Source organism: Euprymna scolopes, chromosome 24 (assembly GCF_053919585.1).
Source record: "Euprymna scolopes isolate OS-2025 chromosome 24, ASM5391958v1, whole genome shotgun sequence".
NCBI classification, from domain to species: domain Eukaryota; kingdom Metazoa; phylum Mollusca; class Cephalopoda; order Sepiida; family Sepiolidae; genus Euprymna; species Euprymna scolopes.
The window spans coordinates 66,278,127-66,299,632 of NC_136505.1; the positions used below are offsets into that span (position 1 = coordinate 66,278,127).

At 32.2% G+C, this 21,506-nt stretch overlaps 1 protein-coding gene across 2 annotated transcripts in view; it reads right to left on the reverse strand.

Moving 5' to 3' along the window:
• Positions 1–483: 483 nt before the first annotated feature.
• LOC145246759 (uncharacterized) overlaps positions 484–21,506 on the reverse strand; it is a 71,539-nt gene continuing 50,516 nt past the window's right edge. For both annotated transcript variants that reach the window (XM_080108532.1, XM_080108531.1), the window contains exons 3-4: positions 20,152–20,268; positions 484–7,803 (exon numbers count right to left, since the gene is read on the reverse strand). In XM_080108532.1, coding sequence (XP_079964658.1) covers positions 7,267–7,803; positions 20,152–20,268 — 654 coding nt within the window. In that variant the 3' untranslated portion in view covers positions 484–7,266. The remainder of the gene's footprint in view (positions 7,804–20,151; positions 20,269–21,506) is intronic.

Genomic DNA, 21,506 nt, shown 5'->3' on the forward strand with positions numbered 1-21,506 from the left:
AGTCTAAACGCAAACAATGCAGATAATTATTCTTAACCCTCATTCCCCAAAACACAAAAAATGCATTACACTTTCAAGACCTCAAATAATTCCCAACCCACCCCTGGCCAAACACTATTTCAAAATACTATCCATTTTCAAGATGGACCTCTCTTCAACCCTCCAGCTCCATTACCTATACAGAGTAGTAGGTAGATGATATTCATATTACAGAAGTATGCATATTTACAAAAAAAAAAAAAACTGACGCTTGTAATACATGTATTTGATGGGATTTTTTTAAATATTTTAATATTCCTATTTACTTGCCTCTTCCCGTGGTCATAGTTAGATACAAAGTCAGTTTTTAATAAGAGAAAAAAAATATCCAGCTCACCAAAAAGGACTACTGGATGGGGGGGAGGTATATATATCCCCTCAGTCTAGAAGATTCTTTATTTATGCTGACCAAAAACAAGATGAAGGGTAGTGTCAAAATAGATACTACTTTGATCCTTTATTTATAAAAACAAAATAAATGTTCACTGCTTAATTTGATTTATCAATTATTTCCAAACACCAAGTTAGAATTTAAACAGTTTCACAGCAAGGTGACACCCACAACAGACCTGACAGCCATGCCAACGACGAAATTTCACGAGATTTGTCGCAAGCATGACTATCATTTAACAGTGAAATAAATATTTCTTTCATTATCTGTGAAACAAAAAACCCGTACACATGACAAAATTCCCGGAAGAAAATTTGCAAAGATTTTTTTTTAAATTATTCTTTTTTTACAGAATCTTTTTTTTTTTTTTTTCAGACTTTGTAAATAATAGATGATCTTGTAAAATGACTGATTTCTGATTGTTTTCTACAATAATTTTGTCCCTTGGCTCAGTGGTTCCAGGACCTTCACCTAAGAATAGTAGAAGAATAAAAATAGCAACTTTGAGATTTAAAGAACTGATAAAAAATAGATATTGAACAAAAACAAAATCTAAATAGCTTGATTTGAAGAAAAACAAAATCTAAATAGCTTGATTTGAAGAAAAACAAAATCTAAATAGCTTGATTTGAAGAAAAACAAAATCTAAATAGCTTGATTTGAAGAAAAACAAAATCTAAATAGCTTGATTTGAAGAAAAACAAAATCTAAATAGCTTGATTTGAAGAAAAACAAAATCTGAATAGCTTGATTTGAACAAAAACAAAATCTAAATAGCTTGATTTGAACAAAAACAAAATCTAAATAGCTTGATTTGAACAAAAACAAAATCTAAATAGCTTGATTTGAACAAAAACAAAATCTAAATAGCTTGATTTGAAGAAAAACAAAATCTAAATAGCTTGATTTGAAGAAAAACAAAATCTAAATAGCTTGATTTGAACAAAAACAAAATCTGAATAGCTTGATTTGAACAAAAACAAAATCTAAATAGCTTGATTTGAACAAAAACAAAATCTGAATAGCTTGATTTGAACAAAAACAAAATCTAAATAGCTTGATTTGAACAAAAACAAAATCTAAATAGCTTGATTTGAAGAAAAACAAAATCTAAATAGCTTGATTTGAACAAAAACAAAATCTAAATAGCTTGATTTGAACAAAAACAAAATCTGAATAGCTTGATTTGAACAAAAACAAAATCTGAATAGCTTGATTTGAACAAAAACAAAATCTAAATAGCTTGATTTGAACAAAAACAAAATCTAAATAGCTTGATTTGAACAAAAACAAAATCTAAATAGCTTGATTTGAACAAAAACAAAATCTAAATAGCTTGATTTGAACAAAAACAAAATCTAAATAGCTTGATTTGAACAAAAACAAAATCTGAATAGCTTGATTTGAACAAAAACAAAATCTAAATAGCTTGATTTGAACAAAAACAAAATCTAAATAGCTTGATTTGAAGAAAAACAAAATCTAAATAGCTTGATTTGAACAAAAACAAAATCTAAATAGCTTGATTTGAAGAAAAACAAAATCTAAATAGCTTGATTTGAACAAAAACAAAATCTAAATAGCTTGATTAGACAAAAAAAAATCATAGAAAGAAAAATACCTGAATAAGTTATCAATGCATTTCCTTAATTTGTATATTTAATCGTTTCATAGAATTGTTCATAATTAAATTGATAATCCATTCACCTTATTAACCCTCATCGTCAAGTGACCATTGGCCTTGGTAGCTTGTGTTGCACCGTAATGTTGAAAGAAGATAGAAAGGATAATAAATCTGTTTCAGCAAACACATTTCTTATCCTTTGTATCTCTTCAGCTAAAAGGGAAGCAACTCCGTCGTTAATAAAAACGTAGTTAAATAGAGAACAATTTTTTTTTCTATTTTGTAAATGCCAGAGGCATCCTGTCTAGTTTATTAATATCAACAATATCGAAAATTCAATCGGCCCAGTTTCCAAGAAAAAAATGGAATGAGCAGACACAGAGAAATATAATATAGATATGGTGCTCTGAAAGAGAACTGCATTTTTTTTACGACTTCCCTAAAGTAAACGAATATTCCTGCTTCTATTTTATAGCGGTCTTATTTTGCTACAGATTGATTACATATAAATGCAGAACATAAAAATGAACCTTGCAAGAGTAATTGCTCAGAGATGATCCTGGAAGTAAGCTGATTCAAGACAAGAAAAGAGCTTAATATCTTTTCAGTAAGAGTTTTATAACAATTAAATATGGCTTATCTGAATGTTTTATTGCAGTTTCATGATTTATCCATTTCTCAAAGGTATACTAATTTCTTTGTGTCTTATTATATGACGTTTATATATTTAAAACATATACACATCGCATATATTATCGGCATCATAATATCTGGTTTAATGTCCATTTTGCACAATAGCAGGCGTTGCATAGATTTTGGAAATTGCCACCCCAAACTAATTGATTTCTCGTTCAATCTTTAGTCATCATCTTTTGTTGCGTTCATTCTTATTAATCTCTTCCATGTTTTCTTTGGCTTTCACTTGCTAAATGATCCTGCTACCACAACTATCTTACATCTACTAACCTGAAAGAACATTCATTCATTCTTTCAATATTGTCTAGATTTAACCTTATTCTGAGCTTATCAGATAATATCCAAAGATGAATTAATGAAATAGATAAACCATGAAACTGCAGTAAAATATTAAAATAATCCAAAGTTGTATAATATGTGTGTGTACATGTGTGTGTGTGTGTGTGGTCTAAGAAATTACATTATGTATAAAATAAATATGTTCAGTTGAATCTGAAAGGTTTATATCAATTTTACATGTTTAAAATATTTTCTTTTTTTAATTTTCTTTCATTTTTGACCAATTGAAAGATTTGCAGCTCCGTCACCCAGAGTTACATAGTTGCTAGACCTGTTATAGACACCTCCTTGCTTTATGGTCAAGTAAGTGGATAATTACAGTCAGTTTCTGTCTAAACTTCAAATACACACTTGTTAAATTTCTTTGGTTTTTTTTTTGGGGGGGGGGCGTTCAGACACTTCAATCTCTTGTAATTTCCACATTAATTTTCTTTGTTTTATTTGTAGAAAAGGTAAAACTGAGTAACAGTTTTTCGCATGATTGAATTTTTCCTTCAGCATAACATATAAGAAACAGCAGTCAACTCCATTGTATTCCAAAATGATTAAAAACCTTTTTTTTTAATTCACATTATATATATATATATATATATATATATATATATATATATATATATACACACGCACACACACAATTGTTCTGGAAGTAGATACATTGTATTTAACAAAGTTTTACAATTCCCATTAGATCCCAAAGTTAAACTACATTGAACCTGGCAAGATGGGTGACCATTAAGGAATACATAGTACTAAGAGGGCAAGAACACCTTACAAAACTAATGAGATTTGCTGATTGACAATAACAAATAAGTTATTTTCTACATGCCTTTGCCAATGGCTATAGCTGTAGGATATTTACAGCAGCTAAATAGACATACATATATAATACATATATAAATATACATATATAATACATATACATATATAATACATATATAAATATACATATATAATAAATACAATATACATACATAATAAATATACATAACTAGACTTTTTAGCCTGTTAAAAACGGGCAAAAGTTATATACATAGAATGAGTGCTTTATGCCAAACTGATGGTTGAATGTTTTAATTTGTGCCTATTTTTGCATTAAATACTAATATCTATTAATCACTAACTGTGAATCTAGTTTACTGTATGTTATAAAATTCCATACAAAATTTTAGCGAGATGTGTCTAGTGGTTTTCCAGAAAAAGTGGAATGAACAGACACACTAAGAAAAACATCATATAGAAATTCCACTATAATTAAAACTATTTTTCTTATCCGCCTTATTAGGAAATCTTTGGATTCATATTTATAATGGATTTTGAACTTCTGTTGCAGTTATTCCCCTTTTATCTAACAAGTTGATCCAGGTAATTAGATTTTGATTGAATCAATTATGGTTATCCCTCTTCCTATTAAGAGTGCTCCGTGTTCTGAACACACCCACTCTCTGGCTAATTGAGTTTGAATTCTTTGATATTAGGCTCTTAGAGAGGATAAGAACCCTATCTATAATTTTAAATGGTCGTTTCTTTAGACTGATAAGGATTTCTACTTTTGACTACACAATAAGAACGTTACCTTTTACTTGTTTTAACATTGAATACATAAAAATCAGACTTTGAGGAATTAAATATAAGGTCTTATTAAGATTATGCCTTTTATTTTAAAAAGAACTCAAAAATATGTAAAATTCTATGTGCATTTAGTAATTTAGTTTTATCTGCTTTATCTTGATTGTTATTACAAAAAGCTTTTTATGTAAATTTATTGTATTTCTGATTTTTTTTTTGTATTTGTTTTATTTTTCTCACTCAATATTTTTCCTATCTTATTATTCAACTTATTATTGTAATAATCATTATTACTATGATATTTATCGATTATTATTTACTTATTACCTAATATTGAATTTTAGGGTTCTAATTCATTGCACATTTTCTCATTACTTAACTCATTTTATTATTAATAGTATTAGTAGCTGTAATTTAATAATAGTATTAGTAGTCATAGTTTATGTGAATGTGATTCGTTTTTAAATGTAATATTTTTAGATATTTTTCAAAATAAAATGTTTTTTTTGCTTGACTTCTTTTTTTAGTCTAGCATGTTTCTATGTAAGTTTTTAACAATTTGTAATTTTTTTCTTATATTAAATCACAAAAATCTTTTGTCTCATACATATCAAACAGGTGAGGTGGATTTACGATCTCAGGCCTGATCAATTCATCAGCGGCTGTCACTTAGACTTAGTGTGAGGGTAAATAAGGGGGTATATTTTCATCATTATTGCCCCCCATCCTATCCATTTCTAGGGTTGCCACTTTTACGCATCTAAATAGTCACTATTTCTCTTACTCTATCTGCTGCGGAAGTAGGTGATCATTTTTTTTTAATTTAGATATGAAACTGATCCTTCATTCTGAAATCTATGTTATTGTTTTTAAATCGCTATTTTGCAGTTACTTATCCAGCTGTTTACATGGAATTGATTAAAAAACAAGAAATCTCAAACATTTTCCAGTGATAATGGCAGAGTTATTAATTTACCCATTTTTGTTGTGGCATCTTCTCAAACAACGACTTCAATAAAGAGAATCTCTAGTTATCTTTAATCTATTTATTGAAGATAATTTGCTTCATAAACACTTGCTTTGCTATTAAAGAATAAAAAAAACAAGTAGTTAATAAAACATGTAAAAAAAAACTTTAAAAAAGAGTTAAAAACATATTTAATTTTAAAAAGGAAACACTAAATAAATGGATAGTCCTTAATTCTGAGTTTTTAACTTTTTTTCAAAATGTTTTTTAACATGTTTTATTAACTACTTGTTCTTTATATATATATATATATATATATATATATATATATATATATACACATGCATGTAAAATATGTATATTACTTTTAGCAATCATAATACTCACTCCCCTTATTTTTGTCCTTTGTTCATCGATTCCATGTGCGATGTTTCTGACAAAGGGGGAAGAATTGCTGTTTTCTGAGTCATAATCTATCGAACACTTATCAATGGCTAGTTTTTGACCGTGATGTATTGGTTTTTTATTGTAGATCCTTACATCAAGTGGTTACATGCCTAGTTTGGAGCAATTTCCATAAAAAAGGTGTGTGTGTGTGTATATATATATATATATATATATATATATATATATATATATACACACACACACACACACACATCTATGCGATCAGCATCTTATGATTCACTAATTTGCATATTAGTTCACAAAAGATTATCTTATTAATTAAGTATTTTTCATTGTTTTCTAATTCCATGATTGCTTTCATTTTAATATAACAAATTTGTATTTATCAACATTTTCTACAAAGTGGATAGAAGCTGAGAATTTTGGATGAGAAATGTCTTTACAGTCCTTAATTTGCAGGGGAAGAGGATTGTGGTTTTTGGCTTTCTCAATTCGTTGGGGTAGCATTAAGACATTCATCCACTATTAAATATAACAACAATAATTATAATAATTAATAAATAACTAAATAACTATATAATATAAAAATATAAGCAAAAATATATAAACATATCTAGATTAAAACTAGGTCACCTTCAAACACACAAAGAAAACAATAGCCCATTTCCTCCAAAAGCGAGCAAAGAAACAGGTCAATGAACCTCTGCCTGCTAAACGTGCAAAAAAATGGATGTGGGAATAACAGAATCTGATTGGCTAACTAGCAAACGCAACACCATGCGAATATACAAAAACACACGGTAACGTCAATTCCATGCAATAGCCTGACAAATCCTCACAAGGATGAAACGTGGAAAATTCTATGTAGCTTAAGTGCCATATGTATTTTCATAACTTACTACTATATATGTATGCATGTAATTGTATATAATATATAGATATTCACATTAACTTTTACTATGTACCCAACTTGAAAACCAATGAAAAACATTGGGGAAAAGTACAGAGCACCCAGAAGATTCAAACTTGCATAAATGCACAAGCTTTTCCACGAGACAGTGTTTTAACTTCTCGGTCACAGAGACCAAAAACTGGACACATTGTTAAATACAATATATTGATTTTCAGAACCTTCCATTAAATAACATTTGTTGGATATTTATTACTCATATATATATATATATATATATATATCCCGTAAAAAAAGTTTGTCTTTTTTTAGCTGCCAAGCCTCCATCATAGATGGTTTAGATTAGAAATATACATCGGGGCAGTTAAATTTTTCCCTGTTATTCTATCCTTGTTGAGGACACCAAATATGCGTTCATGTGCCGTATATGGCTTGATGTTAAAGTTGAACAGCAGTCCAAGAATGACATTAAGTGCAGACATGTCATAGTGATGGCAACCAGAATAACGGAACAGTGGCTTTCGCTGGTAATTGCAGCCGACATTCTGTGCCCCTGTCGGATTGATGCATTCTTCTGTCAGTGCACAACGCACCCATGGCAGCATCAGTTCTCGATGAATTTTGTCAGAGTTGAATAGAATCAGGTGGGAGGATTCTACGGCTCGATGGAAGAAATAATTATCTTGTTGGGTTTTGAAATACTGAAACATTTTCGGGTGAGTCAGCGAAGATGTCGGATCAGTCACTGTCCATGCGACGAGGCCAATTTTCTGGGCTTGGGTGAGGCTTTGATTGACTTTGTTTGTGATGAAATGTTCAGAATTGTCCGCCCAGATCACGGCTCCATAACGGTTGAGTATTTCCTAAAAGAGAGAAAAAAATGATTAAGTTAGCCCAACATATAAACAAGAAAAAGTTGCTAGGTTTGTCCTGGAGCCAAGTCTGCATATGGATGTAAATATGTGTAAGAGAAGGCTAAGCTTGCACAAAGATCCATCCAGGATCATAACAAGATGAGGGTATGAATTCCATCAGGAAAAAAAATAAAGCATCCTTTTTCAGTCTTTGTGCTAATATTCATATTTATTTTAAATAAAATTTAAGTTAAAAAACAAGAATAAAAACATCTCAAACTGAAAAGTTAAAAAAAATAAATAAATAAAAGTCATTATGAAAATAAGATTGATTAGGTGATGGAAATCTAACTTGCTTTCTTAATTCCCCTAAATACTTAAAATGTATTTGCCTAGCAGTTTTTTTTGTTTTACTCACATGTAACTAGATGGATGACTATATACATATATATAATGTTCCCTATCTTAGGTTGAGCATTTGGGAATGATACACAAATTACCATTAGCAATTGAAGTGATGCGCTTTGTGTAAACAAATTGAGCTTAAGTATTTGGACAATGTCAAAAAACATCATTAATTCACTGCCCGCATAGCATCAGCTGTATAGCGCAACTGTTAGAAGCTCTGACTGTCGTTTGGGCGATTGGGTTTCAATCCTGGCTTGAGATAGTTGCTTGTCTAGCCGCACTGATGAGCTGTGAAACAGCAAAACAGTAGTGTATGTGGACGAGATATATATATATATATATATATATATAGTAATCTGAAAATATTAATATTTACAGATCCAATCCTATCCTGGGAAAATGCTCAATGTTTGGTATAGAGCATCAACATATGAAGGGATTTAAATGAAAAATAAAAATTTCCAACATTTATTGCATCCTGTCTTTATAAACAATATATGCACTCACGATAAAATTTTTAATGCATTCCCTGTTTAGAATATTTGATGATGCATTAGATTTTATTTTTCATTTAAATCTCTTTGTGTATGTGTGTGTATATATACACACACACACAAAGTTAAATATGTGTGTGTATATATTATATATATTCCATGGTCGAGTGGGAGAACTGCCGACTGTCAATACGACGGTTCTAGGTTCAATCCTTGGCTTGGGAGAGATGCTAGTCTAGCGACACTGATGAGTTGTGATACAACAAAACAGGACTGTATGTCGATGACTACAAATATATTTTAAGCCCCCCTCTTTGGGTAGAGCACTGTCGTAAATAATTTCACCCGCTACTTAATTGGCTGGAAATGCGAAGCTCGTTGTTTGTTTGTTTATAAACAGGCGATTTGAGCACTATAAAAGTCGTGGCGGGTGTCTATTTAAATAGACATTCCGACGAGTTATTTACGGGCGTCCATTCCATGGTTGAGTGGGAGAACTGCTGACTGTCAACACGACGGTTCTAGGTTCAATTCTTGGCTTGGGAGAGATGCTAGTCTAGCGGCACTGATGAGTTGTGATACAACGAAACAGGACTGTATGTCAATGACTACAAATATATATATATAATTTAAAGCTGAATGTCTGTGTGTGTATGTGTGTGTCTGGTCACGAATGGGCTCCTATATGGTTGACTATTTTAAAAAACTGATTACATATAATGATAGAAGATGTATCGAGACACAGGAATGGGTATGTTTGATCTGGCAGAATGGTGGTTCATTAAAATTGTGGGGTCTGCGTTCGCGCCTGGCCTCCATAGAATGAAAATAGGCACAAACTTTAATAAAGACTTTTCATAACTATCTGCGTAAGTATACTTTGATAATCATGTTTCAGTTTCAAAAAATATGGTATAATAAAATTATGGGGTGTTTGTTCACGCCTGACCTCCATAGAATGGAAATATGTCACAAAGTTTAACAAGGTTTTTTAATATAGATCCACAGAATATTGTGATAAGTGTTTCAGTGTGAACAGGTATGGTATGATAAATTATGGGGTTTATCTATTATATTTTTACTTTCATCATATTTTGCTTTGGTTTTGATATCCCCCAAATTCAAAGCTATCTCTTTACAACCCTTCCTTTTCATAACCTATCATACTTTCATAAATCAGAGTCCATTTTCTGTAGGCTGTTTTTGAACCCAGTCAACGACGAGTACTTTTGCTAGTATATATATATATATATATATATTTAAACCCGAAGTTAAACAATGTTGAGCCTGATTAGTACCAAATGGGTGACCAATTTAGGAATTCCAGGCGCTGTATGTAGGAGAACGCCGACCCCTCCCTGCAATAGTTGCAAAAACCTAACGTCGCCATCTCTCCTAACTGGGATATACATGTGACTGGGGACCGCTTGTGAATTTCATACTCCCATGGTACCACCTCCTTTGGAGGAAGCCGGTTAAACCAGCATAGAGTTAGTGCCATTCCTATTTAGAAACACACAGGAGATATATATATATATATATACACACACACACACACACAAACACATACATACATACATACAAAAACACACACACATTCTTTATTATCAGATGGTAGATGAATAATGTGGTAACGTGCATGCACTCATACCTTATGAAAGGCAGGATCTGTATGGTTGGGTGATGGTTTCCATTTGATGGCGGGAATAATGAATGAGTGAATGGAAATGTTGCAATAAGTTGTCAAAGCTTGACATGTCATTTTCAGAATTCCATTGGGTATGTAACAGGTGCAACGGAATCACAGGGGAGATAACCAGTTTGTACGCAGGAAGTACAAGACAATGGAGATGGATGAAAGATTTAAAATTGGATGGCAAGGCAATCGGGGTTGTTTAGAAGTTTTGTTCTCATGGCGATACCATTGACATACAGAAGGGACCTGATGCTAACGTGATTACGAAAGGTGTTGATGGAGTAAGTTTAGGGAACTTCTGCGATTACTAACCAGCAGATTGTCACTACCATTGACTAAAGAGTTTAGCAGACGTGTGTACACAGTGTGAGGATGCATGGAAATGAAACCTGGTAACGATTGAAGACATGAGAAAAATGATGTGTAATGTTAGATATAGTCTTAGATTTGATAACCTCAGAGAAAGATTAAATATTTACAGTACAGCATAGAGATACATGCAAAACAGGCGATTTTATTGGTTTGTTCAGATTAAAAGAATGAATGAGAGTTTGTGGGTCAGTATATTTAGAACAGTTCAGGTAGCAAGGTTAGTTAGCAAGGGAAGGCCAAAGAAAATATGTAGAAATGATAAGACTGGACTTGAGAGACAGAGGAATAAATAAAGAACTGACCAGAGAAGAGTTAGTTTGAATATGGCATAGTGTGCTTGAGTCCATAAAGAGTTTTAAATAAAGAAAGGAATTTTTTTTTTTTAATTTATGCTTTTTTGAGATGAGAATTGATTTATTATTTGGATTAATTGAACTACTGTCCCCATCTTGAGTGTTTATTTGCACAATGTTTCAGAAGATGTAACATCACACCTTCTTCAGGTGTATAAGCTGCCATGTAGGATATTGGGAAAGGGTTAACTATACACTTCTGTGGTTTTGTATTTAGGTTCTAGTTAAAAGTAAAAATCAAAATAATAAAAAATATCTAATAAAACACATATTTCTAAAATAACAATTTACAAAATAGACAACTGGTAGACCTTAAATGTTAAAACATGTTATTCTTGTAAATAGACGTTCCTAATTTCCATTAACAAGATGCTGTTTTTAATTTCATACATTTTTTTTTATATATTTATTATCTTGGGATGAGACTGACAGTGGTACAGGAGAAGCAAATTATCTTTGGCAAAATCGTTTCTATCAAATCCATCCTTATTTCCTCCCATGTGTTTGTCTTCCAATTGACCCTTCTACTTCAACTGTTCTATATCTACTAACTCAAGAATTCCCATCCATTCTTTTGATCTGACCACACCAACCAGGTCTTGTTTTGCACAAATCCCCTTATACTCTCTACATTAAATCTTCCTCTCAAGTCATTATCATTATATGCAGTTTAACGATCATTTTAAATACTGACATGTGTTTGATAGCTGTTAAAAATTAAATTCAAAACTAATGTATGTTTTTTTCTGTTTTGTTACGTTTTTAAAAGTAATCTTAGTAAATCTATATAAATAAAACAGTAGATGTATGTGTGTGTGTAAATATTTAAACTCTTAAATTACTAGTCACATAATACTGAAATTAACAGAAAATAGTAATTATACACCAAGAATGGTTTACAACGAGTAAAATCTTTGCTTGGACTGATAAATAATGCGCACAGACATATCAGTAAGTTGAAATCCGAAATGTTTATTTCAACTGGCCGACATGTTTTTATTTCTTTCTGTGCATGGTCACATAAAATTCATTTGTTCAAGCCTTAATATTTAAACCTTGTTTATCTCAATAACAACATCGATAGAGAATGCATATGAAATGCTGAATGTTTTGATTTCGTTTGGTTTTCTTTTTTTGTTTTACGGCATATCAACCCTTTTTATGGTTATTTAATGCCGAATTCAGTGATTTTAAAAGAAAATGTCTTTAATAGAATTTGTTTGTTTTTATTTTTAAGTTGATTTCTATTTAACCCATAGTTGGGACCCTAACAGGTACTACCACTCCAGGTCAGAGTAGACCTGGGAGCAATGGCAATTAAAGGGTGGCTCCAGACTCCCCAAAGCCCTTAAGATGGGGCCTCACCATTGGATATAGTTTCAGGTCATATCCAGGACCATGTTTTGATTTCAAGTCTAGCTGACAGCACCAAGTCATTTTATTTATTTTTTTTTTTTTTGTCAACTTTTGCTATCATGTCTTTGTATTAATAAATGCGAATATCTGCAGGATTTTAAATATATTTTACAGTAAGCAGAATCAAAATATTTATTTACAGGCTTGGAAAATAAAAGTTTTCTTTTTAATTTCTTACAGTCTTTTAAGACAAACATTATAAATTATTTTTTTTGCCAGAGATCCCTGATGAACGAAAACAAAATTCGATGAAAAAATTTCATATTTTTCTAAAGTAAATCTTTCACAATAGCCATGACAGCTTTTTGAATAAACACCCCCAACTTCCCTATGTTAAGAACATGGGGGGGGGGCTGCTTCAGTTACACGCATGCGCATTAGTAACTACTTGGTTGTGAAAATCCAGAGATTACATTAGATTTTACATTAGATATCATATTTTCATGTCTGGTAAATGACTCATCAACCCCAAATTTTACTGTGATATTTGTTGTCAGCATACCTGAAAATCTATAAAAAGTCAACATTTACAATCAAAGAGATCGAAATCAACTAATGAAAGTTTGACACGAAAGCAATCAATCAAACATAAAAAAGTTCTCTTGCCCATTATTATTTTAAACAAAATTCAATAAAATTGGAATTTACCCCAAACCAATAAATTTTATAAAGTTTATGTTCATTCACCCCGCACTGGCAGAAGTGCCAAGTGGTAGTTTCTATGTCATTACAATATTGCAAGTATAATTCTATTCCTTTTTACATCGTATTCCAAAATCATCCTACACCAGACCTTTACATTATCAATATTTAATTATGATATTACAATAAGTTATCCTTAGAACCATAAAAAAAAAAGAGGTCTAACAAAATGTTAGTCTGCAATAAGTGGTTTATCTATCAAACAGAATCCTGCTGTCCTTGGGAAACATACGTTTGATTCGATCCTGAATTCTTTCTTTCCATAGAAAATGTGATATGAAAATCCGGTACTTCTGCAATACTGTGTGATAACCACATTTTTGATTTTCAGTCTGGAGAATATTATTATGAGGACGCATATTTGATGATCAGTCTGCAGTCCTTTTCATTGGCACTGGTTCAATAACATTGAATAGAGATCTTCAATTTATCAGGTGGCCAGATAGTAAATTCAATTGGTGACCTGATAACTAAGGTTTCCCCAGATATTGCTAAAAATTTCCACAATGTCTTTGTGAAAGAGTAATCTTGAACCCTTGAAATGATGCTGTTGATATGATCAATTATAATCTTTTGGAAGAGTTATCAATCCATTAATTGTGTTATTAATGAAGATCAGACAGTAGAATTTCCAGTATAATTCACTACAACCACATGGAAAGCCACATATTAAGAAATCTTGATTCACGTAAACTGTGTAATGGCACACGGTTAGCAATAAAATCTTTGAAAACTAATGTTCTGAAAGCCATTATAATAACTGGAAATTTTGAAGGTGAAACTTAATTCCTCAGATTCCCTTATTCCTTCTGACATGCCATTTCAATTCAAGCGTTTACAATTCCCAATAAAAAATAGTTTGGACATGTCTATAACTAAAGCTTAAGGATAAAACCTCAAAGTTGTTGGACTTAATCTTCAGATACCTTGCTTTTCAGTTATATGTTGGTTGCTCACACATTGGAAGTCCTGAAAAACTACATTTACACATCTGTTAGCAGTCACACCCAAAATGTTGTTTATGTAGAAGTTCTTCAAAATTAATGCTACAGGTACATTTACCTGTGTTCAGATATGCACTAATAAACAGATTCTGGCAAAAGAACTGACCCATTAAATGATCGCCCCCATTAGCCTCCTCCCACTTTTCGCCAAAGTATTTGAAACCATAATTAATCAAGCTCTAGTCCATCACCTTACAACTGCTAAACTTCTGACCGACCAATAATATGGATTTAGGCAAGCCCATTCCACAGCAGATATCTGAACTGTAATCTCTGAACGTATATACCATTCACTGGACACAGCAGGAGAGGGTAGAGCAGTAAACCTAGATATATCTAAGGCTTTTGACAGGGTATAGCATGACAGTATTCTCAGAAAAATTAGATTATATGGTATCACTGGAAGAATGCATAACGTAATTAAATCCTTCTTAAGAGAAGAATCCAGGTTGTCCTCGATGGTTGTACATCTAAACAATATGATATAAATGCGGGAGTACCTCAGTGGTTCAATCCTTGGATCTTTATTATTCCTAATATTTATAAATGGCCTCCTGATAAAATTGTCTCTGAGATTAGTATATCTGCTGATGACACCACACTATAATAGGCACAAGGGGAAAATAAATGAACACATATCTAAGGAAATGGCAGGAACACTAGAGGAAGACCTCCACTCTGTAGTGAAATGGGAACAAAAATGGCTGGTCACATTCAATGCTGCCAAGACTAAACTTGTTTTCCAATAATTACAAGAAACCTTCTCTTACCACCAATAGCAATGGCCAAAAACATTACCTACAGAGAACATGAGTTGGAACAGATACATTAAGAGCATTGCCAAGGCTGCTGCAAAGAACGTGGGCTCTTTCTACTGTGCTAGAAAACTACTTACACCTGAAAGTATCCTGTACCTCTATAAGGCCACCATTCGCCCATGTATGGAGTACTGTTGTCACATTTGAACTGGTGCATCTGCTACAAGAGTCACTCCTGGACAGGGTTCAGAAGAGAGTGGCCAACCTGATAGGTCATGACCTGTCATCTAAGCTTCAGCCTCTGTCCCATCAATGAAATGCTGCCTCCCTCTGCCTGTCCTACAAGTATTTTAATGGTGAATGCTCTCTGACAAACTTCAAGCACTTGTACCCTCTCGACGTAAATACCCCCGACAAACCCGACAAGCAGCTAAATCCCACCCGTACACAGTAGATATCCCTAGGTGTAAGAAGGCCTTCTACTTCAATAGTTTCTTCTCCAGAACTGCTAGACTTTGGAACTCCCTTCCGGGATTCTGCTTTCCTAACTGTACTGACATGCAAAAGTTCAAGTGTAATATTAACAGACATCTTGCTGCTCATCTCCCTTCATAATATTTCCTGCTAACTTTTACGATATAAATCACCCGCAACTCATGTCCCCCGATAGTAGCCCCTACTTCAAAGTGGCATTGTGCCTTGTTTGGGGTGAAAATTGAAAAAAAAATAAATAAATAATAGATTACTAATGTCATTATTATATATTTTACATTAAAATGGTAAAAAAAAAGGGGGAGATTTAACAGCTTTCTGATATGCACTATGATATAAAGTAATAACTGCAACTCTTCCATCATATTTTGAAAGAAGAAAGACTAAAAGATTAAACTAGAAAAGAGGATGAGGGCTACTAGCGAGACCTCTACAAAAAAAAAAATGCACCTACTGCTTCTACCTTATGGAGGATGTGGAAAAAGGAGCAATTATGAATTAATGTTTCGTTTAATCAATTTTTAGTAATATGAGGACGGAATATACAAATATATCAAATACAACCTGGCAATACCGGGTACTTCAGCTAGTATACTAATATTTGTTTTGTGCTTACAGTTTGAAATAGTCTTTGTAGAGAGAACCAAGGAAATATTAATATTTATTTCGGTTAAATTATTGTTTTTTATTACTTGTGCATAATTTGAACTGGATGTAGATCACTGTCCACTTCACTTTGCTCAGAACGTCATGTTCTCAGGGTTTGACTAATCTGGCATAAGATGCCGATCAATGTGTGGCTAAGGAGCAGACGATTTTGGGGGAAAATATGGGGGGGGGGGTATTCAACGGGACGAGCCGGGAGCTTCTCGACAATTATCTTTTAGAGTTTATGTGGAGATGGAAATTTGGTAATAATTCTTTTGTCTCCATCTTAAAGCATATATTGGAAAGTTTGACAAAGTTTCTTCCACATCCACTGTCCCTTCTCACTCCCCTTTGACATCATCTGATGCGACTGTAGAAAAGTCTACCTAATCCTAAGCTAATCCCAGCTGTCTTAATTTAAATCTTAAAACTCAGTTGCCTAGACCCAACCTGCAGGGAGAAAAAAAATGTTCATGGAAAAAAAAAAAATATTTAATTTGGATTAGTTACAAAAATAAGAAACAAGTGAAAAAAAAAATACTGCATGAAAAACACAAAAGTGCTTTTTTAAAAACTTTTGTTAAAAAAAAAATATGAAAACCAAAAAAATTGATTTTCTTGTTAGTTTTGTTCAATTTTGTTTGACCAAAATAAATTGGTAGGAACAAAAAATACAACTTATTTGCATATTTTTTCAGTTATAAAATTTGTTACAAGAACAAAACAGAAATTGTTACGGTAGGTTGTTGTTTATATTTTATTTTTGTTATATTTATATTTTTCCCCCTGGTGATTTTTGAATGTTTTCTTCATTATTTTCTTCGAGTAGCATTGTTACACTTTGAATCGGTGATGCTTGGTGAAAGCCGGCAGTTGACGTTTTTTCAAGCAAAGCCGAGTGGATAGTTACGTCTGGTTCAAATTCTATACAAGTACCTTGCTATTTCATATTCTTTTTTAATTTATTTATTAGAGCTGGGAACATTCAAATGATTTTAATGATATATTTTTATTTGAATCAATTACTAAATATTAAGCTGTTTTTTTTTTTTAATGAATATTAGACATACTTTAATATGTGTGTATATACATTCCTAAGTATCTGAATTAGTCATTTCGTAATTTAGATCACGGCAAGTCAAAGGTACATAATTCATTGTGGGTAATCTCCCCTTAATTGACAGGTTCAGAAAAGAGACATATGTTATATGCTATCGTTATTATATTGTTTTGGGAAGTTTATTTTGTGCTGTTTTCCAGTATTTTATGCCCCCCTCCCATTGTACTTGAGTTTTTAAATTCATCATTGTATGTTATTTATGCTATATATTACTCCAGTGTAAGCATAAGGAAGGATAGGGAATATATTTTCAACAATAGCCGAGGGTACAAAACCCAAGATACTATGTAAAAGATAAACACACATGCACAATCACAGTAAAAGTTTTCCTCAGGCAAGAGATCAAGGTGTACGGCACAATCACGTTGACACACCGGTTCTAGCCGAAGTTAAGCAACGTTGAGCCTGGCCAGTACCAGATGGGTGACCATTTGAGAAAGCTAGGCGCTGTATATACCTTCTAGGAAGGTTGGGCATGAAGCCAGCATCCTCACCCTGTAAAAAGAACCCCTCGCTACAAAAACATCTACAAAAAGTTGTAGATGGCCTATGCCCCCTCCCCCCAGGGGCTCAAGGGGTATGGATGGATGGAAGAGATCAAGGTAGCATCAGACATCACATCAAATGTGGGTAGTAGTAGAGACTTTGGTTAAATGTATTAATTTAGACCAACAATGGTCACTCAGCAATGGTGTAATGACCATAGTTATACATGACCAGCTATTGTGATGTGAACTTAAAAACAATAGACATAAAAATGAATATAGACAGGTTCATGTTAGAACTGGCAAAAGGTAGCTGTATGGATATAACATGACAAATAGACATAAAGAATGTTAAAAGGTGAATATGTAATTTAGTCCAAAATAAGCTCAAATGACATCAGGAAAAAGTGTGCGAGTAAATTTTATTTAATGCCAAAAGGTTTAATTATTATTTTTTTTTTTTTGTTTGTTGTTATGAGGCTATAAGATTTTAAAACTTTTTATTTTATTTATATTTTGTTGAGATGATTAGTTTGTTTTAGGAAACATTTTTTATAGAATGAAGGATTATACATGTTTGGTTTAGGTTTTGTTTTGTGGCATATCAACCCCTTTCACATTTATTAATGCAACATCAAGTCATTTTGATAGAAGCTTATGCATCAAGTTCTTTATATCTTCAAATATTTATTCCTGTGTTTGGTTTGGTTGTTTTGTAGACGTAAATTGCTTTTATTTTTGGCTTTGCATAACATGATTGAGTTTTCTAAAGGAAGAGGAGCTTGGTTTTATGACAAATCCACTGCAATGGGTCATTCTATGCCAGATATAGCTTGTACATGTATATAATTTGTACAATCTGAAAATAGTTTTTTTAGACAATTCTATTGCATTGTTTTGTTTCCATTTCTGATCCATGATTTTGTGTCAGGTTTTGCGATTTTGAGTATCTTCTGTCCTATGGGGTTTGCGATTTTTTGATGGTCTTCTCACAATTCCATTTTTTCTTTTTTCTATTGTGCTCTATCTGCTGCATAACTCAGGCATTTCATTCATAGTTTTTGTTTCTTGTGTCTGGATTAAGATTGTTGACATGGCTTGTTATGATGTTTGAATTTGGGTTAGGACTATTTATACCAAGTTTTGTCTTTGTATACTTTCCGTATAGTAAGGTTGTTTTTTTGGGGAGATCTTGATTGTCTTTATTTTTGAGAGACTGGTATTTTTGTGTTAGTTTTTCTACCAAAAATTTTGTGATGGTGTTAATTGTTGTTCTTAAGTATCTTTTGTTGTGTATGTAGGGTTTGGGGGGGGGGGAGATTGTTTATTTTTTAGATTGTTGGGTAAATGTCTGTGGTTCTTTTATAAAGGTTAGAAGTTCATTTAGATTCATATTTGCTAGTTTTCTTATGAGGAGATTACATTTTTTGCATTCAGAATTGGAAGTGGTTTGCAATCGTCGAGTTACTCTTTATTAAAAGCGGGCTGAATGGACATTCTCAACTATTTTTCAGGCTTCTAAGAAGATATTCTGGGCATACTTAATTTTCATTACCGCCTTTTCTTTCTCAAATTCTTCAGAGAATTGAATCAGCCAAATGTTCTCCTTTGCAGTTCATACATTTCAGCTTTTATCAAACGCCTTCCTGGTGGTCATATCTGTCCATTCCACAATTTTTACATAATTTCCTTCTGGTACACTAGTTCTTATGGTGTACAAACTTCTGGTAATTATAACATCTAAGTGGATTAAAGATATAAATATTCACTTCCGACATTCATTTTTGTTGCAGGTGTGAGAGAGTTAAATGTGAGGATGCATGTATTGGTGTTGAGTTTCTGACCGTTTTTATTTATAATGATTCTTATTACATCTGTTACAAGTTGTTTCTTTTAAGTTTTGTTTGATTTCGTCTATTGTGAAGTTATCTAATTCTAGGCTTCTCACTACTCCCATTGGAGTGTTGAGAGATTTAGGCGGGTAGGCTCTTATTTTTATACTGTGTAGTGAAATGGTTCTTAATAGTTCTAGCATACTTCTTGGTTTTTTTATTATGAAGGGTGAGAGTTTAGTGATGGGATTGTTAAGAAAGTTTAGGATGCTGCGACAAAAAAAAAAAAAAAAAAAACCTTGACAAACGATGTTTAAGGGGTCAATGGTATATCACTCACATGCAGAGTCCAACTAATAACTACAGAATGTGTCTGAGTTTATGTTTTCTGCATGTGTTGCTTATTTTTCATACTTGTGCACCACTGTAAACCACCGTGAACCACCTCTGCAATGTAAAAGATGACAACACAAGAGAAGGAAAACAAAGTACACAGCATTAGAGACAGCAATTGTCAGGAGAGAGCACAAAGTTCCACACTCTTGTTGAAAGTAACAAAGAAAAAGACAGCGCCTACCTGTATACAGACTGGTCGATAACTTTTGATTGACAAATCCTTCAAATGTGAGGGGTAGCGTTTGAAATCAAAAGTTGTTAAAATGCATGATTTGGAACTGTTGCATCGTTTCTTGATCTTTAAAGAAAAAAAGAAAATAACAAAAGATACATGTAAATTCTATAGTGAACTGAAGACAAGTTTTAATTTTATTATTTTGTGCATTATTTCATTTATTTTAGTCAAATGTTTTGTCATATAAAAGCAAAAAAAAAAAAACATTGAAAAATATTTAAATTAATATTTAGCAATAACAATCTCATCAATATGAGGCATCAGTGTATATATATGTATATATAAACACACCCACACTAGCAAGGCCATCCGGCGTTATTCAGGATCGTATAAGACAATGTGAAAAATTGTGAAAATACCTGTTTTTCTTAGGATAGATGAAGTTTTTATGTCTATGTATCATTTGCCATTTATAGCAAAAGAATATTTTACCTACCCTAGGACGGGTATTACACAATATGTATAGAATAATTTACCTTCCCTAGGAAGGAAATTTACAGCACATATGTGGGAAAAAAATTTCCTTACCTAGGGCTGGTAATGTACAACACATATTTAAAATAATTTACATAATTTTCTGTTGTGCTAAATTTTCGGTATGTCACAAGTAAAAGTGTGTTTCTTTTTACATCAGAGTGCCATAGTGAAGAAGCACCAGATTTTTTATATAAATGTTATTATAGTCAAATATATTATGCAGTTTTCGCTTTTGATCACTTACGTATGTCACAGATAAGAATTTCTTTGTTTTTCACATGGGTACTTCACTGTGGAAGTACATTATTTCCTAGGTAGGATACTGTAAAAGTACTTTTTTTTCTCATTTAAAAATGAAATAACTCGATATGTTTAAGTAATTTTCTGTTGTGCTAAATTTTCTGTGCATCTAGAGTAAGAATTTGTTTTTATCATTCGGGTGCTATAGGGAAGAAGCACCTTATTTCTCATTTAAAAGTCATGCTACTCGAATACGGTTTTACAGGTAGGATTTTCTTTGTTTTTCATACGAGTATTATACTGCACAAGTACCTTATTTCTTGGGTAAGATAATGTACAAGTACCTTATCTCATATATAGATGAAACTATTCGATTTTACATAATTTTCTGTTGTGCAAACTTCCACATGTCACAGGTGAGTGTTTTTATATTAGAGTGCTATATTAAAGAAGCACCTTATTTCTTATATAAATGTCATACTACTTGAATATGTTACATGATTTTTGCTTTGGATTACTTTTATGCACGTCACAGATAAGATTTCCTTAGTTTTTCATATGCGTACTATACTGTACAAGTACCT